General features: G+C 42.1%; 1 protein-coding gene across 1 annotated transcript in view; it reads left to right on the plus strand.

Annotated features, from left to right (window-relative positions):
- The window catches only part of poli (polymerase (DNA directed) iota), a 76,796-nt gene extending 55,002 nt beyond the window's left edge, over positions 1–21,794 (plus strand). Inside the window, exons 5-9 of the mRNA XM_060829060.1 lie at positions 4,560–4,796; positions 7,727–7,905; positions 15,523–15,614; positions 16,202–16,335; positions 19,987–21,794. Coding sequence (XP_060685043.1) covers positions 4,560–4,796; positions 7,727–7,905; positions 15,523–15,614; positions 16,202–16,335; positions 19,987–20,975 — 1,631 coding nt within the window. The 3' untranslated portion in view covers positions 20,976–21,794. The remainder of the gene's footprint in view (positions 1–4,559; positions 4,797–7,726; positions 7,906–15,522; positions 15,615–16,201; positions 16,336–19,986) is intronic.
- Positions 21,795–22,095: the final 301 nt, after the last annotated feature.

Consider the following 22,095-nt stretch of genomic DNA (forward strand, 5'->3'; position numbering starts at 1 on the left):
ACCATAAATTCTCCACTCTTCTTTTGACTCGCTAGTCTCACTTTACCATAACTGAGCATTTTTTGTCGCACCAAAAATTCCTGTTACCAGTACCTTTTCTGGCAATAGTCCCTCAGGAGTACACATGTCCTCATCCTTCAACATTACAAACTAAGAGATACTGTGTTCCTTAATATTGTAACCTTATCTACTGCTCCTGGCCTATGTGAGTAAACTTTACCCTTGCATGTATATTTTTTAAGCAGATCTGGCACTTCCTCCTTAATCAACCTCTGATCATCTTGTACACTCTGAGGCAGTTGTTTTACTTCCCTTGTGCATTTTTGTTATGAGTTCAACAAAACTTCCAGACTTGTGTGGGTTTCCTACATCTGGCTTTCTCCTAGCCCACCAACACTGTAATTTCATATGGTCCCCTTTATTATAATGAAAATACCAGAGCTTTTTAATCTCTTTCTTCCCCTCAAGGATTTCTTTTTTATCCTGTGATAAGTTATCCATATGATCTTCACTGAGATTTACCTCACCCTTTCCACATGAGGATTTTTCTTTGCCCCAATTTCTATCTCATGGACTGATATTGATTCTAGAAGCCAAACTGAGTTTTATAGACCAGCTTAGAACCATCAGCCACTTTAGCTACTAGCCTTGCCATGTTAACTCTCTGCTCTTCCACATGAGTTTGCACTACTTCCTCACTAAGGTGACCTTCGTCCTTAATATCCATCATTTTAAGCTGACTTTCATTTTTAAGGTTCACTTTCTGAAGTTCAAATGCTCTCTGTTCTGCCGCTCTCTTTTCCCCTCTCTTCTGCTGCTCTCTCTTTTACTTTTCATCATAACTCAAACTGTTTCATTTCTGCTGCCCTTTCCTGATCTCTCACTTCTAACTCAAGCAGCTATATTTGCAATTGAATTCTTGTCATCTCTATAGATTCTGATGGCTTCTCCAGCAAGGTAAATGCTAAGCTACTGCTGTAATTGTCTCTCCTTTCCTCATAGAAGCAGGCAGGTCCAATCCCAGCTGGTCTGCTACTTCCTGCAGCTTGGTCTTATTCACCTTATGCAAACTTCCAAAGTCACTGCATCCACTTCCAAAAAAATGTTTGGTGACAGAAAGAGCCATTACTATCCCAAGCTTTGTCTACTTAACCACACCAACATCCAAAATAAAGACACTAGCACCTACCACTCACTGTTTAAAATCCCGCAAAGAGCCCCCAGTCTGTTATGGACCATGCAAGGCCACTCAAAACATTCTTAAGCAGGCAATCCAGACCATAACTTTGCAATTTGTTTTGGTAAGTGTGCAGTGAAAATTACCCAGAGTAAGTTAGCTAAGTTGACTAACAGGTTTTGAAACAGACAAAAAATTATACACCAAATTACACAATGAAATACAATGAAACACAAAGAACAGAATAACAAACTTCTACAGAACTCAGTCTAAACATAACTGAACATAATTATGCTGATGCAAATATACACACAGCTCCAATCAGCAAATCTTCGTAAGCAGTAAAAATGGACCAAGTGCTTACAGGTTGAAGTTAGAAGGGCAGAAGGAGAGAGAGAGAGTTTTTCAGACTGTTTTCACACAGCTGAACTCCTAACAAGTTCTGGACTGAACTGCTCAGCTGGGGAGCTGATCACTCCCATTTCATTAAACATTACCACTTTGGCCTGTTTATACATTTACATATAAAGAAAGGTCTCTCAACATCCTTTTTTATCTCTGTACCAAACTAGGCACCTTAGACGAGGAGGCACCTCTAGAAAAACCAAGGATATAGTATACTTGAGAAAAGGAACAACTTTTAGAAAAAGGACCAGCTTTGTGACAATCCCATGGTCTACTTGCAGCTCCTACTACTGAGTTCTGCTACTGGCCAATCAAGTTGGCTGGCATCTCTCAAGGATGGGACTTAGTCCCACTGAAGGGCCATCTGCAATGTATTGCTTCTGCAGGATGGTTAGTTTTTGGTGGACTGACTTGAGTCTCATGTTTCTTCTGGATGAGTATGATCAGTATGACTCCCATCCCCCTCATAAACCTTATCCCTAGGTGTAACACAGTCCTTTTCCAGTTTACATCACCGCCTATTAGAATCCCAAGTTCTAGTGGCTCTCAGTTTTCAGACTTAAGTTCTTATTGCTGTAATTTTAACAAATTCAGATGCTGTGAACAATGTTGATTTGAGGAATTGTACCATTGGCAGGAGATAAAAACTGAGTCGAAATTCATCTAAGTCATCGGGATACAACTACAGGAAGATCAACACAAAATATATTGAAAAAAATACTTTTAGCACCCTTTACCATTTCAGACTATCCCAAAACACTTTACACCAATTTAAAATAATCATTGCTGCACTTGTATCAAAGGATGGGAAAGTTAAAGTTTAAGCCATCTGAAGAAAATTAATGCCATATAGACTCATCAGGAACCTTTGCCAGTTTGTTTGTGGTCTAGGCTGAAGGCTGTACAAGCTAATATTTAGCCTCCTCTTTGCTGAAGTTAAGCTGCTGCCCTATTCCGTGGTTAAAAGGGAGGCTTTCCTTTTGCCTCTGCAGCACTCTCTCACACGTCAGCATTGCTGCATGTTACCTGCATGGTTCAGGTCACAGCTGAGTTAAGAAGAGCCAGGAGGGGACATGAGAAGTCATTAGCAGATAGGATCAAGGAAAACCCTGAAGCTTTCTGTAAGTATATCAGGAATAAAAGAATGACTAGAGTCGGATTAGGGCCAGTCAAGAATAGTAATGGGAAGTGGTGGCTCGGATTGTGATAGCTGGCACGAGGGGACGTAGCTTTAAATTGAGGAATGATAGATATAGGGCAGATGTCAGAGGTAGTTTCTTTACTCAGAAAGTAATAGGGACATGGAACGCACTGCCTGCAACAGTAGTAGACTCGCCAACTTTAAGGGCATTTAAGTGGTCATTGGATAGGCATATGGATGAAAATGGAATAGTATAGGTGAGATAGGCTTCAGATTGATTTCACAGGTCGGCACAGCATCGAGGGCCGAAGGGCCTGTTCTGCGCTGTAATGTTCTATATTCTATGTTATTGTTGGTCCACATTCACAATCTCTGGAAAGCATGTCAACTGCTGATGGTGACAATAAAATCTAAACATCTAAATGTAAAAATCTTTGTGTAAAACTGGCAAAGCTGTGCACTCTTCCCACTTTGAATTCTTTTGTCTTTCCAACAGAAAAGTTAAATACATCACACAGCTTTGATCTTCTGAAGTTTGAAAGGATTGGGGATTCAACCAGTTTGTGCTCCATAATCTGCCCCTAAACCACACCAGCTCACACCCTGATTAGATCCTGCCTTACCACCACTTTTCACTAAACGTTTCACCCTTTCCCTGATCATTTCAGGGCTTTTATTTTTGCTGACCCATTTTTTGAGTACTGTAGCTCTGATCCTAAATATGTTCTTGAGCTACCAAAGGATGTAAATGAAACGTAATGTCACCTGAACCAAATATAAGAGACATTCCCCACAAACAACAACCAGCTTACTTGTCTTTCTTGCTGCTGTTGGATCATGCACTTCTCTTTCTGAATCTGCCATCTTCAAATATCCCCATTGGGTCCTTATCTGTGTTTTCGTCATTTATGGGATGAGGATGTTACTGTCTAGGCCAGAGGGCAATTAGAAGTCAGACACATGCCAGAGAGTCTGGAGACATGCAAGGGTCAAAGCAGTCTCTTTCCTTAAATGACATTAGTGAAACAGATGGATTTTTCCAACAATCAACACAGTTTCATGGTCATCATCAGCCCCTTAATTCCAGATTTTTATCTGATTCAAATTCCACTCTCTGCCTTGGCAGGATGCAAATCTGGGTCCCAGAAATTAACCTGGGTCTCTGGATTAGCAGCTGAAAGTGTGTTGCTGGAAAAGCGCAGCAGGTCAGGCAGCATCCAAGGAACAGGAGATTCGACGCTTTGGGCATAAGCCCTCCTTGGAATTCCTGAATGCCCGAATCTCCTGTTCCTTGGATGCTGCCTGACCTGCTGCGCTTTTCCAGCAACACATTTTCAGCTCTGATCTCCAGCATCTGCAGTCCTCACTTTCTCCTCTCTGGATTCGCAGTCCAGCCATAATACCACTGGGCCATCACATCCCGTTTTATCTCATGTCAAAGCTCCATTTTCTGTATCGCTGGCAACTACAATGAAATCTTGGAGTTGTTGGTTATAATTTCAAGCCAAAGTAGTTTGGGATTTTGTTTGGCATCGACTACTTGGACCAAAGGGTCTGTTTCTCTGCTTTATGATTCTGTGACTCTGAGACTATGAGTAAAGGATCTCAAGGGATCAGAAGTTGACTGTGAGTGATCCCTAGCCACATAATTGAAGCCCCATATCTCAGTGAGAATCAAAAACGTCCTCACTTAAACTATGAGTAACTTTATCAGTATTTTGCATATGTTTAGAACTCTTTATCAAAAGGAAATGTGTAGAGCATATTTATCTACCTTGTTTTGTAGCTGAGAAAGGGAAAATGACGTGCTCTGCTTACTAAATGATTTCTGTACAGCATTAAACATTGCTGATGCAAGACATGTCCGGCTGGCTCTCGGATCCCAAATTGCAGCAGAAATGCGAGCAGTAATATTCAACGGGGTGAACCTTACAGGATCTGCAGGAATTGCACCCAATAAATTATTGGCCAAACTGGTGTCAGGGGCATTCAAACCAGACCAACAAACAACATTGCTTCCAGAAAGCATTCAAGACTGCATGGAAAGCCTAACGCATCCCAGACAAGTGCCTGGTAAGAGTTTCCAACTCTACAGCTTACTATCATCTCTGCAAATTTCACAAGCAGGGAACCATCTACAAATACACTTGTTTTAATTTGACAGCAAGTCATTATACTGAAGGAAATAGTCAATGTGAATTGTAACTAAGATCTTGTGTTTTGTTACATCTACATATTTTGATATACCTGGTGCACTCCAGTCTCATTTTTAAAATGTCACAATAAAACTCTGGTGAAATGCTGAGCTGTACAGAAGAGCAAAACCAGGCTTGAGCCCTTGCAGTGCAAAATTGCAAGATTACACAGCAATGCTCAGGTTGCAACAGATTCAATGTGAGGGTGATTTGAATTTCAGCTTTTTTAAACTTCCACAGGATGTGGGTGTCACTAACAAGGTCAGCATCAAGGTTTCTCAAGCCATTTCAAACAGCAGATAGGAGTCAACCACAAAAATAAAAGCAAAATCCCGCAGATGCTTGAAACTTAGAGATCTAAAATAATAACAAAGTGTGGGAGAAAATCAGCAAGTCTAGCAGCATCTGTGGAGAGCGAAAGAAAGTTAGTAGTTTGAGTTCAATTCAACTTCTTCAGAAATCTTAGTGATGTGGAAGAAGAGGTGGAAGTATGATAGGTTTTACGTTGTTGAGAGAGAGAGAGAGAGAGAGAGGAGGGGCGAGTCGAAGAAAAGAAAAGGTCAGAGAGAGCTCGAAGGCAGACAGAAATTAAAGGTCAAAGTGGGAAAGGGACAAAAAGTAAATGGAATGGTTATTTTGTGACCGTTGTTGTGATGAGCTCCTTGAACCAAGAGGAGGTGGTCATGTTGTGATGATGTCATGGAGCTAGTATTCCAGAAGGCATGGCTAATATTCTGGGAACATAGGTTCAAATCCTACCATAATACAGTGAAATTTGCATTTATTTCAAAAATCTTGGAATAAATAAACAGCTAGCTGAAATAACTCCACTTATGTTGGTATCCTGCCACCAAGTTATTTAAGTCATCTTTTATTTATACGTGGAGAGACCGTTGACAGTGGTCCAGATTCCTCAGAGCCAGCTCTCAGAGTGAACAGAACCTCCTGTTTATATCTGTCAGCCAAGGTTCCCTGATTATACCAGGTTAACAGCCCCACCTGGCTGACCTCGTTACAATGACTACATTAACCTAATGGTTACCACCTATCTAATGCTGAGTGTTGTAGAAACTCATGGAGTTCATTAATATCCCTTAGGAAATTAAAATCTGCCATCCTTATCTGGTCTGGCCTACACATGATCCACAGCAATGTATTTGACTCTTAAGTGTCTTGTGGGCAGTTTGGGGAGGGTAATAATCCTGGCCTAACCAGTTATTCCCACATTCTATGAACAAATAAAATAATCCATTACTTTTGTTCTGAGCAAGCTAGTATTCACTGTCAAGTGTAAAATTCACATTCCAAACCACTCAGTTCCAAGAATTATTAGGTGCAACATTCAGTTCAACCCACGTGGGTGGAGCTTATAGTGAGGTTTCCAAACAGTCATGTCAGAACAGTATACATGCCACTGAAAAGTGATTTAATTGAACAGAGAGAGAGGGATGGAGAGAGAGAGAGTGACAGAGAGAGAGGAATAGACTCCAGGTTAGAAGGGTTACAACTGTCCTTCAAGAACATGGTGGTGGAGGGTTGTTTTTCAGACTGGAGGCCTGTGACCAGTGGAGTGCCACAAGGATCAGTGCTGGGTCCACTACTTTTGGTCATTTATATAAGTGATTTGGATGTGAGCTTAAGAAGTATAGTTAGTAATTTTGCAGATGACATCAAATTTGGCGGTGTAGTGAACAGCAAAGGTTACCTCCGATTACAACGGGATCTTGACCAGATGGGCCAATGGGCTGAGAAGTGGTAGATGGAGTTCAATTTAGATAACTGCAAGGTGCTGCATTTTGGGAAAGCAAATCTTAGCAGGACTTATACACTTAATGGTAAGGTCCTAGAGAGTGTTGCTGAACAAAGACGTTGGAATGCAGGTTCATAGCTCCTTGAAAGCATAGTCATAGGTAGATAGGATAGTGAAGATGATGTTTGGTATGTTTTCTTTAATTGCTTAGAGTATTGCTTATAGGAGTTGGGAGGTCATGTTGCAGCTGTGCAGGATGTTGGTTAAGCCACTTTTGGAATATTGCGTGCAGCTCTGGTCTCCTTCCTATTGGAAAGATGTTGTGAAACTTGAAAGGGTTCAGAAAAGATTTACAAGGATGTTGCCAGGGTTGGATGATTTGAGCTATAGGGAGAGGCTTAACAGGCTAAAGCTGTTTTCCCTGGAGCGTCGGAAGCTGAGGGGTGACCTTATAGATTTCTAAAACCATGAGGGGCATGGATAGGTAAATAGCCAAAATCTTTTCCCTGGAGCCAGGGAGTCCAGAACTAGAGGGCATAGGTTTAGAGTGAGTGGAGAAAGATATAAAAGAGACCTAAGGGGCAACGTTTACAAGCAGAGTGTGGTGCGTGTTTGTAATGAGCTAAGAGGAAGTGGCGGAGGCTGGTACAATTGTAACATTTAAAAGGCAACTGGATGGGTATTTGAATAGGAAGGGTTTGGAGGGATATGGGCTGGGTACTGGCAGGTGGGAGTAGATCAGGTTGGGATATCTGGTCAGCATGGACTGAAGAGTCTGTTTCCGTGCTGTACAGCTCTATGACTCTAAAAGCACGGGTCTGGGCCTGAAGTCACAGGCGCTGTTGCTGCTTCTGGTCCTGGTTTCATCCTTGACCTAAGCACAGCAAGGCAATTTATTTGAGCCAATAAATTATGTCGATCTGTATTTAAATGAAGGCTCGGCCTTAATCGTACCAGATTAACATTTATGTAAGATATGAGTACATTGTATACTGTTACTTTCTGCAATTTAACTTTCTTTTCAATTTCGTCCATTTTGTTTTAACGTGGTGTTCCAGGAATTGGTCCAAAAACTGCCAAGCGACTTGGGTATCTCGGAATTAATAGTATTCATGGGCTACAGACATTCCCTTTAGATCAGCTAGAGAAGGACCTGGGAGTGTGCACAGCTCAACGAATCCACAGGCTCAGCTTTGGCGAGGATGACTCCTGTGTGGTTGCGAGAGGACCACCCCAGGTAATTTTCTTCAATGTAAAGTTACCATGCCCAGAAATTCTTAGGCGAGAATTTTAGATGCAAGTCAAGTACATCATTAGCCAATTTCCGTGTGCAATGGTCTACGTCCGATTTGAGCTGGACACATACAGGCTCGTTGACTTTAAGTGACCTCCATGTCTGCTGCAAGCAGCACATCAAATTTAAAAATGCAAAGGAAGGATTGGTTTCAACACTTGTGAGAAATCAGGTGGGAGCATTCTGTGCTGTTTATTCTCAACTAGTTTTTCCAGTTTGACAGAGGCACAACCAGCAGTAGGCCTTTGTAGCAACTGGCAAGTTTTTCTCAGTCTTGACCTGCCCAGATGTGGAGTCAGGATGAACAGGAATGCCCTACAGCGAATCTGTGGGCCAGTGCTGCTCCACACTCATGTGCATCCATCCATTTGCCTCCTTTCTGAACTTCACTGGGTGGGGGACATTTGGCGTCCAAACAGTTTGGAATTGAGAACTTCTGGATCAGAAAACTGCTTTGAGGGGATCTACTTTCTCGCCATCCTCAGGTCTCCAATTTCCAGAGCTTTTTGTTCTGGGGAGAGAACTGAGAGCAAATTCGGTAAATGTTTTCAGTATCATGAGCGAGCTGAATAAAGTAGACAGGTGAAGTTGTTCCCAATCGCAAAAGTAACGGGAGCCCACCCCAGACCTACACTGACATGTCCAAGTCACAGAGCAAAAGGGCATATACTTTAAAAAGAATGTGCAAAAGAAAAAAAATTTTCTGTCAGCGAATAGTCAGGACCTGGAATGGCTGGAAGTGTGGTCGAGGAAGGTTCACTCGAGGCATTCGAGAGGGCATTGGATGATTATTTGGAATAGAAATAGTATTCAAAGGCATAGAGAAAAATTAGGTGATTGGCACTCAGTAATGATGCCTGTTTGAAGAGGCAGTGTAGACAGGATGGGCTGAATGGTCTTCTGCACCGTAACAATTCTGTAATTCTGTATGCATGTGGTACTTAACAACTGTGTGTGTGTGTGTGTGACAGTGTGTGTGTGTGTGAGACAGTGTGTGCGTGGGTGACAGTGTGTGCGTGGGTGACAGTGTGTGCGAGTGTGACTGCGAGAGCGAGTGACTGCGTGTGTGAGTGAGAGTGTACGCACCCAAATACTGCTAAAGTGGAACAAGGGTTTCTGACTAAGCCAATACCTTGAGTGGAAAATAAGTCTCTTCAACTCTCCTCTTAGCCTCCATCTCTTACCTTAAAATCAGTGCCCCCAGTTTTTGACCTCTCTACTAACAGAAAAAAGTGTTTTTCCATCCACTATATCCATGCCTCTCATAATTTTATAAATTTCTGTCAGATCCCATCACAAGGAAAATAACCCAGCACATCCAATCTTTCCTAAATGCTCGAACCTTCCAATCCAGGCAGCATTGTGATATATTTTCTCTGCGCCCTCTCTAGTGAAATCACATTCTTCCCATAATATGGTGACCAGGACTGCGCACAGTACTTCAATTGAACTCAAAACGTTAACTCTGCGTTTTCCTCACAGATGCTGCCAGCCCTGCTGAGTTTCTCCAGCAATTTCTGTTTTTGTTTCAGATCTTCAGCACCTGCAGGTCTTTGTTATTAATTCCAGTTAATGTGTGGGTTGTTAAAATGCCCTGCCATGAATACACATTCCATTATTTTTATACTCTGCTAAAATTTAGTGATGCATTTGTTTCTGTGATTCTCCTTGACTATTTGGGGATGCCTAGGACACATCTAGCATGTTTGTCATGTCTGGCCTTCTTTACTTCTACTCATACAACCTCCTTTAATGGTTCTTCCAAGATATCATCCCTCTTCACCGTTATAATTGATTTCTTGATCAATATTGCACGCTGTCTCTCCTCTCCAGCCCCTCTCTATCTCATGTGAATACTCTAAAAATAGGAATCCTTCCTGTCTTTCAGCCAAGCCTAGCTCATAGCTTTAATACTCAAACATGTCTAGCTATGCACTCAGCTTGTCCCTCAGGCCCTCTGCATTAAAATATGTTCCATTAAGCTTTGCTAATCTCACTCTCTCTTAGCTAGTCTATATTTCCTTTGCCTTCCAGACTGACTAATCCATTCCCACTCTGCATGCACCTTACGCTGCAGAGTAACCACCTGCGGAGGCGTGCTGTGTACTAACCTTTCAGCCTCATGCACCAACATGCCGCTAGTGGCCATTCAAGCTCCAAAACCCTAAGTTCAAGGTGTTCCAGCTGAAGGTACTCCCTGTACCCATATTCATCCAAACTAGAGGAATTGGTAGATGCAGGGACAGTTACAACATTTAAAAGACTTTTGGACAGGTACAGCAGTAGGAAGGGTTTAGAGGGATATGGGCCGAATGCAGGAAAATGGGACTAGTTTAGTTTGGGAAACTTGATTGGTTTGGATGAGTTGGACTGAAGGGCAGCACAGTGGCTCTGTGGTTAGCACTACTACCTCACAACGACAGGGACCTGGGTTCGATTCCAGCCTTCATGACTGTGTGGAATTTGCACGTACACTTCATATCTGCGTGGCTTTCCTCCGGGTTCTCTGGTTTCCTCCCACAGTTGAAAGATGTGTAGGTTAGGTGGATTGGCTGTGCTGAATTGTCCCATAATGTCCAGGGATGTGTAGGTTAAGTGGATTAGCCATGGGGAATGCAGTGTTGCAGGAATAGGGTCAGAGAGTGGGGTCTGTGTGGGAAAGTTGTTCAGAGGATCAGTATGGACTTGATGGGTGAAATAGGTGAAAGAGAGGACTGCAGATGCTGGAGATCGGAGTCAAGTTTAGAGTGATACTGGAAAAGCACAGCAGGTCAAGCAGCATCCGAGGAGCAGGAAAAAAAAATCGACGTTTTGGACATCATTCCTGATGAAGGGCTTTTGGCCAAAACGTCGATTTTCCTGCTCCTCAGATGCTACCTGACCTGATGTGCTTTTCCAGCACCACTCTCATCTTGATGGGTGAAATAGCCTGCTTCTATGATTCTATGGTTCTGTGAAGGGTCTGTTTCCATGTTATATGACTCTGAGTGTTTAGGATTCATAAAACATAGAACATAGAGCTGTACAACGCAGGAACGAGCCCTTCGGCCCAAAATGTTGAGTCAAGCATGAAGCCAAATTAAACCTAATCCCTTCTACCTGCCTTTGGTCTGTATCTCTCCAGTCATTGCATATTTGTGTGCTTATCTAAAAGTCCCTTAAACGCTCCTATCATATCTGCCTCTACCACCACCCCTGCCAGCACGTTCCAGTCACCTACCACTCTAAAATATTTGCCCCTCACCTCTCCTTTAAACTCACCTTAAATGCATGTCCTGGTATTAGATATGTCAATTCTGGGAAAAAGAGTCAGACCGTCAACTGTCTCTATGCACCTCATTATTTTATAGAGTTCTATCAAGTCACCCCTCAGCCTCTGCCACTCCAGAGAAAACAACCAGAGTTTTTCTAGCCTCTCCTTATAGTTCATACTCTCTGATCCATATAACAGCCTGGTAAACCTCTTTCGCACTCTCTCGAAAGCCTCCAAATCCTTCCTATAATGTGGCAACCAGAACTAAATGTAATCTAAGTGTGGTCTAACCAAAGCCTTATAGAGCTGCAATATGACTGAATTCTCGACCAATAAAGACAAACTTGCCATACACCTTCTTTACCACCCTATCTACTTGTGCAGCTACATTCAGGGTGGTATGGATTTGAACACCAGGATCCCTCTGTACATCACTGCTGTTCAGGGTCCTGCCATTACTTGTATACTTTTCCTTAACATTTGATCTCCCAAAGGGCAGCACCGCACACTTACCTGGATTAAACTTCACCTGCCATTTCTGCAACTGATCTATATCTGATCTGCAACTGATCTATATTCTGAACAACCTTCTATACAATCCACAACTCCACTGATCTTTGTATCGTCTGTAAATGTATAAACCCACCCATCTACATTTTCGTCCATATATCACGAACAGTAGAGGTCCCCGCAGAACACCACTGGTCACTGACCTCCAGGCTGAAAAACACCTCCACTAGTACCCTCTACCTTCTATCGGCAAGCCAATTCTGAAACCATGCAGTCAAGTCACTGTGGATCCTGTGCATCTTAATCTTCTGCACGAGCCTACCATGAGGGACCTTGTCAAAAGCCTTATTAGAATCAATATAAACAATATCCACTGCACTCTCACATCAATCACCTTCACCACCTCCTTGAATAATTCAATCCAGTTAGTAAGACATGATCTTCCCTGCTCAAAGCCATGCTGACTGTCCTTAAATTCGGCCGTGCTTTCCCAAATGCACAGAAATCCTATCCCTACGAATTCTCTCCAACTACCAATGTGAGACTCACCAGTCTATAGTTTCCTGGACTATCCCTATTTCCCTTCTTGAATAAAGGAACACCATTAACTACTCATCAGTCCTCCGGGACCTCTCCAGTGGCTAGCGAGGATACAGAAATCTCGGTCAAGGCTCCAACAATCTCCTCTCTTGTCTCTCTCAATAACCTGGGGTAGATACAATAAGTTACTCAGGATTTATCCATCTTAATGCTCTTCAAGAGACCCAACAACACTTTCTTCTTATTCTCGAATTGTCCTAACATCACATTATTCACCTGGGTGAATATCAATTCAAAGTTAGGATCTTACCCACATCATTTGCCTCCAAGCACAAGTTCTCTCCTTTATCCATGAGTGGTTTGACCTTCTCCCTAGTTACCCTCTTGTTTTAATGTATCTATAAAATGCCTTGGGATTCTCTTTAACTCTACTTATCAAGGTCATTTCATGGCTCCTTCTTGCTCTCCTAATTCCCTGCTTGAGTTCTTTCCCACTTTCTTTACAATCCTCACGGACCTGTCCCATTTTAGCTTCCTAAACCTTACGTATGCTTCTTTTTTCCTTTTGAGTAAATTCACAAACTCCCTCTTTAAACAATTCCCCCATGTCAAATATGGACTTGACTGATAACAGCTGCTTCCAATTAACACTCCCCAGCTGCTATCTAATACTGATGTAATTTGCCCTCCCCCAATCTAGTACCTTGCCACAAGGTCCTGACTTATCCTTATTCTTAGCTATCTTAAAACCTAAGTGGTTGTGATCACTGTTTCCAAAATGCTCTCCCACTGAAAGGTTCAGTCACCTGGCCAGGTTCATTAGCCAGACAATGTCCAGTATGGCCCTTCCTCCATTTGGACTATCCACATACTGTTTCAAGAAACCCTCTTGGATGCACTTAGATTCTGCCTAGTCTAAGCCACTTGCTCTAAGGGAGGCCCAATCAAAATTGGGGAAGTTAAAGTCACCCACTATGAAAACCCTGTTGTTATTGCAGCTTTCTATAATCTGCCTACATATTTTTCCTCAATGTCTCGGATGCTGTTGGGGGGCTTATAGTATAACCCTATTAGAGTGGTTGCACCCCTCTTATTTTTGAGCTCTGCCCATATTGTCTCAGTGGATGAGCTCTCCAGTGTGTCCTCTCTGTGTGCAGATATAACATTCTCCCTGATTAGTAATGCAACTCCTTCACCACTTTTATCTTTCTGTCTAGCTCGTCTAAAGCAACCCAGTCCTGGAACATTGAGCAGCCAGTTCCTGTCCCTCTCTCAACCAAGTGTCTGTAATGGCCACAACATCATGGTCCCATGTACTCATCCAGGATCTAAGCTTGATTTCCTTAACTATAATACTCCTTGTATTAATAAACACACTTCAGCCCATTAGTACCATCATGTTCATTAACTGTCTCTGCCTGTCCTTTCTTTCTGATCTGAACAGCTACCTTACCCTTAATCTCTCCACTTGCTGACCTGCTGCTCTGGTTCCTCGCCCCTGGCCACTCTAGTTTAAACTCTGCCAAGCAGCCTAGATTAGCTTACTTACAGTGTGGAAACAGGCCCTTCGGCCCAACAAGTCCACACCAACCCTCCGAAGCACAACCCACCCATACCCCTACCCCTACATTTGCCCCTTACCTAACACTACGGGCAATTTAGCATGGCCAATTCACCTAACCTGCACATTTTTGAACTGTGGGAGGAAACCGGAGCACCCGGAGGAAACCCACACAAATGTGGGGAGAATGTGCAAACTCCACACAGTCAGTCGCCTGAGGCGGGAATTGAACCCAGGTCTCTGGCGCTGTGAGGCAGCAGTGTTAACCACTGTGCCACCATGCCACCCACCTAGTGAACCTCCCTGTGAGGATGTTGGTTCCCCTGCAACCTATCCCTCTTGTAAGGTCACCCTGCCCCAGAAGAGTTCCCAATAATCACACAACCTGCAACCCTGGGTCCTGCACCAGCTCCTTAGCCACACATTCATCTCTCCTATCTTCCTATTCCTATACCTCACTAGCACATGGCTCTGGTAGTAACCCAGAAATTACTGCCATTGAGATCCTGCTCTTCTGCCTCTTTCTTGACTCCCTGTACTCAATCTGCAGGACCTCATCCCTCTTTCTACCTATACCATTGGTACCAATATGCACCATGACCTCTGGCTGCTCACCCTGCCCCAATCCTGGCACCAGGGAGACAACACACCATCCTGGAGTCTCGAATGCGGCCACAGAAACACCTGTCTTTGCCCCCAGTTCTCTTGGATCTTGCCTGACTGTGCTCTACAGGAGAGCCAGTTGTGATGCCACAGGCCTGGCTCCTGCTGTTATACTCCCGTGAGGGTCTATCCCCCTCAACAGTATGCCAAACGATATACCTGTTAGAGAGCGGGGAATAGCCTCAGAAGACTCATACACTATCTGCCTACCTCTCCTGGTGGTCACCCATCTACCTGACTGAACCTGTGGTATGAGCACCTATGTAGGTGTAAGTGTAAGTAGTATCTATCACACTCTCTACCCACTGTATGCTCCTCATTGTGTCCAACAGCTGCTCAAACTGAATGATACAGTCTGTGAGGAGCTACAACCTTTCACACTATGGGCAACCACAGGCCTAAGTTCCCCAGAGATACCTCAATTAAATAGAATATGGATCCTTTCCTTCATTTTACCCTTACTCCTACTGAAGTGTATACATTAAACGTGAGAACTTTTTTATTTCAAAAATATACTTTATTCAAAAAAAATCTAAGTACACACAAATGCTCTATCTCAGACCTTCTAGACTTGAGAATTATAATCTTATTTATGTTCCAAATATCTTTCAGATCCACCACCAGTCTGTCTGCTGCTCTGTCAGGGTCCTTACTTCATCTGCTCCTCTCTTCTTAGAGCTAAATCCTCTGAATCCAATCTCAGTGTCACTTGAATTTCTTTTAAACACTGTAATACAGGGCACTGAAATGCAATGGTGTCAAGGCAGCAAAGCAACAAGGCCTGGTTCAAGAAGATCAGTGAGCCAACCATTGTTAGGCCAGCCGAACCCGGTTTATACAGCGTGTGTGCTGGGGGGAAGGTGGGGGGGGAGCGGGTCAAACTGTACCTTCCTAATTTGCCTGGATTTGTGTGATGTGATCCATTTACATCCTGAACTGTTAGGGGATTTAATCATGACTTTCTCTGGAAAATAGCTTTAATCACTTGCATAAGTCTAAGACAATTTAATAATAGCCTTCACGTTTTCCTCAGTCCCTCAGTGATGAAGATACCTTCAGTATGTGCTCCTCATTAGATGAAATTAGAATGAGAATTGAAGAGCTGCTGATCAGTCTTCTAATCAGGTAGGTGAAGCATTTTCAGATGAACTTCTAAAATTGTTTTAGATGTTGGCATTTATCTAATGATATGATGCCATGTTTATTTAAGAAGAGCATACATTTTAGGAAGAGATTTGCCTGAATATTAGTCTGTAAGACATGAATCTTCACAGATCAGGTCATGAACCATGTATTCCAGTGCCAAATGTATGCTTTAATACTCCAGGTTGCAGGAATGTTGACATTCAGCAATGTCAGCTTTGCTTCTCCTCACATGCTGAGCTGTCTCACTGTCCCTTTAATTGTGTTACGTCCTAACACTGGTTACTCAGGAAATATCTCGTATCATTAACATCCCTCAACTTTTGGCATATAAAACTGACAAATTTTTAAAAATCAAAGAATTAGTTTGTAAAGTAAAAACATTACAAGTTAATTACTGTGATAGTTATTTACTGTACTGTCTTTGCAAAGCTTTTCCTTGTTGTTTCAGTAAATAAGAGACCAGGACCTAACAAATCTAATGATGTGGCCTTCTTCAATACTTTATAAAACTTTGCTTCAATCAACCAAGTGTATTTGCCTTCAGGACATTGTACATGTTGTTGCAGGTTGCATAAAGATGGACGTGTACCACGGACCATTCGGCTTACAATTAGACGAACTACAGCTTCCAACAAATGGTTTAATCGGGAGAGTCGACAGTGTCCTATTCCAAATCAGCTAATGCAGAAAATTAACACAGGTGATGACTGTCACTGAATCCTTTGGTACACAGCTCAGTGCTTTAATTGAACTGTATACTGGTATACATCTCTTAAAATATTGAGAAATATAGTTGTGCAGTGATATTTACCTCAAGAACAAAGGTCAGCTTTCACTACTATTCCTTTTAAATGAATTAGAAACTGAAAAATCTGGAAAGTCTACATAACCCAGCAATATTCTTCACTCGAATTGATGATTCATTTTTTCAACTGAATTCAATTATATTATCAATGTCCCAAATACCCTTAACTACACTTTCCTTTGCTACCTATTGAGCAAAGAACTTATTAAAAATATTATTGATTTCTTGTTGCAAAGCCAGAAAAAGTGAATTTACTTTAGAAACCTCAGTCTGACTGTAGCTTTCACAGAGTTCTGCTCCTGGAGCTTGAGAGCTCCATCTTATGGTGGATGCATGTAGCTACAGAGGGCCCCAGAGAATGCAAGAGAAACTGTGCACATGTGGCAGCAACTGTGGAGAGAGAAACAAAGTTAACATTCCAAATCTGATAGGACCATTCTTCCGAATGTGCAGTATTCAGCTGCACACCTGATTGTCAATCAGTGATGGTGATGCATGTAGAGGAACCACATGGCATACACAAGTTTATGTAGTTATTTTATGAAGGATAGAAGGGTCAGTTGTTTATCACTCTGATGATCCAAGACATCACAGTCAACTGAGGGACTCTCAGCAGCCCCCAGCGATTGCAAAAACAAAACTAAAGATGATAAGTATTCAGATATGTGTAAGATACACATCCAGGGGAGGTGGGACTTGAACCTGGGCCTCCTGGCTCAGAATTAAAGGCACTAGTTAATCCAGTACAGATGGAACTGAATGCATTATTCAGGACAAGCAGAGTTAATGAATAAAGGGATAACTAGACCCAAAAGAGAGTGGAAGGAGAAGTAGAAGGGGGTCGGGGTAATAAAAGCTGAGAAAGTAAATTGGATGGGAGGTGATTTGAGAGGTGGGACCTAGAGGAAGAGGGAATTGGTGTCTACAGTTTAATCTCAATGGAGGGAAGACCATTGGGAATTTTTCCACTACCTTCCCCAGTCACAGGTTGAGGTGCAGCTTGAACCTTAGAATCCTGGCATCACATGCAGTGAAACCGAAGGCACTGTATCGTTACCTTGCTGCAGGGAATCCTCCCCAACATGGATCCAGCACGTAGCCACAATACCTTGACAATATTCCAGTGGCAAAGCTGTATATCCAGCAGAGGGTGCAAAAAATGGGGCAGGCAAGAAGACATGAAGAGCAGATGTAGGCCACTTGGCCTCGTGAGACTGCTCAGCCATTCAATAAGATCACAGCTGATCCATTTGTGTTTTGAATCTCCTGTTCGCATCGACCCCTGGTAATCCTTGGTTCCCTTGTCTAACAAGAATCTGTCTACCTGTGCCTGTGTTCCGTCTTGTAAAGCAGGGAGTTCCAAAGTCATGCGAGTCTTGTTTCCAAAAGGGTGACCCCTCATTTAAAAATCATGGCCCCTAGTCATTGTCTCACATACAGGCGAAAAAATCTTTTCCATGTCCACCTTGTCAAGATGATCCAAGATCTTTTAAGCTCCAATCAAGTCATACCTCACTATTGTAAACTGCAGTGAAAACATGTCCAGCCTGAACAATCACTCCTTATAAAACAATCCACTCTTTACAGTATCAATCTAGTAAACCTCCTCTGAGCCACCTCCAATGCAAAAGATGGGAGAGTGGAAAGGGGCACAATGCAAACTCAGATTTGGCCAGATCTGGCTGCAGAGAAGGATTGGAGGGTCAGTTGCTTAGACACAAGTCACTCTGATGGTCCATGATATCACAGACAGCTGGGGTGCCGGTGTTGGACTGAGGTGGACAAGGTTAGCAATCACGCAACACCAGGTTATATTCCAACAGGTTTATTTGGAAGTACAAGTTTTCAGACTGCTGCTTTTGCTATACATTTTGTGTCCCATGATCCTGCCCCACTAGCTACCTAACGAAGGAGCAGAGCTCCAAAAGCTAGTGCTTCCAAATAAACCTGTTGGACTATAACCTGGTGTTGTGTGATTTTTAACCTTACAAATTTAAGATTGTCCCACAGTGATCCTTGATGTGTAGAATCTGCGACTACACTCAGGTTCAGCCAACTGTTTTGATGTTAATTCTCAACATATTCTATTGTGGGTATTGTCAGTCATAGTTCTACAGACAATTAAAACAAAAAACACCTCTCACAGCTTCACCTACAACATTGATTGTGCAAGTAAATATTGACATATATTCTCCTATTCTCGAGTTTCTTCCATGTTTGTGTGCTCACACATGCAAATAAATTACTTAAATTAAAATGACAATATTTCTTGGAGGTGTTAGTTATGCGCTCATCAACTGAACAAATCTCTAACAGCAACTCTGGCCGCAGCCTGTAATCTCTGTTGCAGGTATTCACCAATTTCACTTATTGGAAAGTGTATAGGATTTTTACGTCCAGCTCAATAGGAAGTTATTCTTCTGGTATAATTTTGCCATTTTTTAAAATTAGAATCAGTGCTTTCTCTGGGCTCTGATTGTTTTGCAACCATTATACATTCAGTCTTATTCAAACGAGAATTCTTGCTGCTAAATTGACACTGGCAATAGGAGTCCCTTATTAGGCTGTTTTTCATTCTAAATTTTGTGTGATGACCATGAAGGAAACTTCAGGCTGCGAAACCATTGAGTGGTAATTCTATTCTTTTCATTATATACCCCAACTCATTCTGTTATTCACTTTTATATTTGTCAATATTACATTTAATTTGCTATTTGTATGCCAGACTCTATGAATAATCAAATTTTCACCATGTTATTAAAGGCATTATGTCTTCCCTTTTACCAAGCTTACAAATAACTTCACAAATACTGATTTTGTTAAAATTTCATCACAACTTAACATTTAATTAAACAATTTTCTCCTAATTGTTCTCTTCTAAAAGTGTTGATTTGCACTACATTGCTGCAGGGTCAAATGGCTGTAGTCCATGTATAAACCCAAACAGTAATGCCAGCAGATTGATGTTGATTCTGAAGAACACCCCTGTCCTCATTTGGCACCTACTCACATCCATGTTCAGACAGGAATCAATGGATAGTGCTCATTAGCAGAGCTTTGAACTTTAGTCGACTCACATTTGTTGTGGTCCTGCCATTGAAAAATAGTCTTCCTATACTCACTATCAAGGCCAACATATGAATTGTAGCCACAGAAGATAGTGTCTTGTCCTCCAAGATAATGTCTGTGCATCCAGCAGCAGATAAGAGAAATCCTGTCAGCCAGAGAAATAAGAAAGCATGGTGAGAATGAGTGTGAGGAGAGACAACTTCAAATATGATAACTCCTGGGATAATATGATACCAATTTTTCATCGGAGAAAAGCAACCTCAGGATCAAAAAATGATGAATTAAATGTTTTTGAGTTTTATCTGATTCCTTTTTGAAGTTCAGGAAATATTTATTCAGTAACTTCCCATTTGGAAAGTCGAATTTCTCCACAATCTATGGAAGTAGCTGGCTGGTTGGGAAAAATGGCCTTTACATTTTGCATGCATTTTTATGTGCCTTCTTCCTGAGTGTAAATGCCTCACTTTTATTCACTAGGTCCCTGTGACACAGTGATTCCACTGGTTGAAATCCTAATGAAGCTGTTTCAAAAGATGGTGGATACAAGATCTCAGTTTTATGTCAGCCTTCTCAGCGTGTGCTTTGCCAAGCTTGTTCAGCCCACTTTGGCTTCACCCATCAAGGGATCAATCGGGTTCTATTTGACCCAGAAATCCCCAGGAAAATCAGACTTGAGCCCAAATGGGAAAGCACGTAGACAACTACTCAGACAGTGGAGAGGATCTGATGATGCTGATCCAGGTGAAAATACTGCAGGTCCCTTGCAAGGGATGGAAAGTTACCAAGAGTCTCTCTGGGGAATATCAGACCATGTTAACCCAAACCTGACGTGCTCAGATTCTAACCTACCACCTGGAATTGACGTTGATGTATTTAAAGAACTCCCAGCTAATATTCAGAAGGAAATTATTGCAGATGCCAGCTCTTCAAAAGGCCAGCTGAAATGCGACAGTAAGAAAGAACAGTTTACAGAGAAAGAGCTGAAAAAAGGCACCTTCCTGTTCAGGTCCCTAACAGAAGAACAAAGGAAACTTCTGGTACCACCAGACATTGACTGTCGTCCAATCACTTCTAGCTCAGATCCTCCTTGTTTAAACGTTCCCAGCAATCTACCACATGATCCTGATCCTCAACCAGAGCAGAGTGCTGTTACTGACAATGCAGCCTCTGTGCAAGACTGCCAACCCTCTGGTAAAATCTTGGAATTGGGTGATGTGGAATGTGAGAGGCTTACCCTTCCAAACTCAGGACCCATACCCTCAAATGTGGATCCAAACGTGTTTTCCGAATTGCCTGCTGAGCTTCAGAACGAACTGCTGACCGACTGGAAACAACGCAAGATAGTGCCTAAGAAAAACACTGCTAAACTGGCCAGTAAAGTAAAAACCAATGCAGGAACCAATGCTAAATCCCCCAAAAAGGTTACCAAGTCCAACAGTATCCTGAAGTATTTTAACAAGAATTAGCACTCCAGCATTACTGAAAGTTGACGCCTGACACCACAATCAGGATTAAATTCTAATAAAACTGAAAGAGTCAGGAATGACAGCACTGGTGCTGGAAATTCAGGCAAACCACAAGAACTACTGATGTGGTGAAAGGGAATTCCCATCTGCGTGCAACAGGGTGAATTCTTCTGATGTTTGATGCAAGGGATTTTAGTTTGAAGAGTAAGGGGATTTTCTTTTCCCTTTGTGTGAGTGATACCCAACCCTGGAATACTTGATACAGATGCGATGTTTCAAAAGTGATGGAGTGTTCAAAACTGAGTTACATAAGTATTTCCTTTTCTTTTTGTTGTGTGATTTTTGTCCTTTTCCCACATAGTCTCACCTCATCACTCACCGCATTCCCATAGAGAGGACAGAGAAGCAGCTAGTCTCAATTATTAACAATGCTACTGAAGTTTGAGCTCACCCGAACCCTGACCACATGCTTTGGAATGCTTTCCTACTAGTTCAAAGGGATAGAAAATGTTTCCTGACACAATGCAAGCACTCCCCAATTCAAGATTGTATTCTTAAAGTCTGGGAGTAAGTGACTTCTAAAAGGAGCAGTTGAAGAACGTGTTTGTTGTATGAGAAAGTTCAGGACTTTCATCTCAAAAAACAAAGTTGATTCATTATGCACTTGACTGCACTCATAACATAAAGGTGGAATAGCATGACTGAATCAAATGGTTTTAAAATCAGTGTTACCAGGCATGTGTTAAGTTAAACTTTTGATGCCTTTCACATAAAAACGTTTGATCTGTACCAGAGCGTGCAGTTTGCATTCGTGTTGTTTTGTATTGCTATTTAGTTGCTTCCATCTGGTTCTGCAAAAATGTATTGTGTTACAGTGTGATTGTGTTAACTAAATTTGTTTTTTTATATACACAAGAAAAGACTAAATTGTTGTCTTATTGAAAATATTAACATGGAAGAAGATGTAAATTGAAGGAGTTCACTCATTTCCTGAAATTGCATTAAATTAAAACCGATCCTCAATATGCTGTGCCTAAATCAAACAGTGAAGCTGCAAAAGGGAGTACAACACACAAATGACGAATGATATGAACTCAACTTCCCATAAGTAACCCATGGT

The sequence above is a fragment of the Hemiscyllium ocellatum genome, chromosome 1 (genome assembly GCF_020745735.1).
Source record: "Hemiscyllium ocellatum isolate sHemOce1 chromosome 1, sHemOce1.pat.X.cur, whole genome shotgun sequence".
NCBI classification, from domain to species: domain Eukaryota; kingdom Metazoa; phylum Chordata; class Chondrichthyes; order Orectolobiformes; family Hemiscylliidae; genus Hemiscyllium; species Hemiscyllium ocellatum.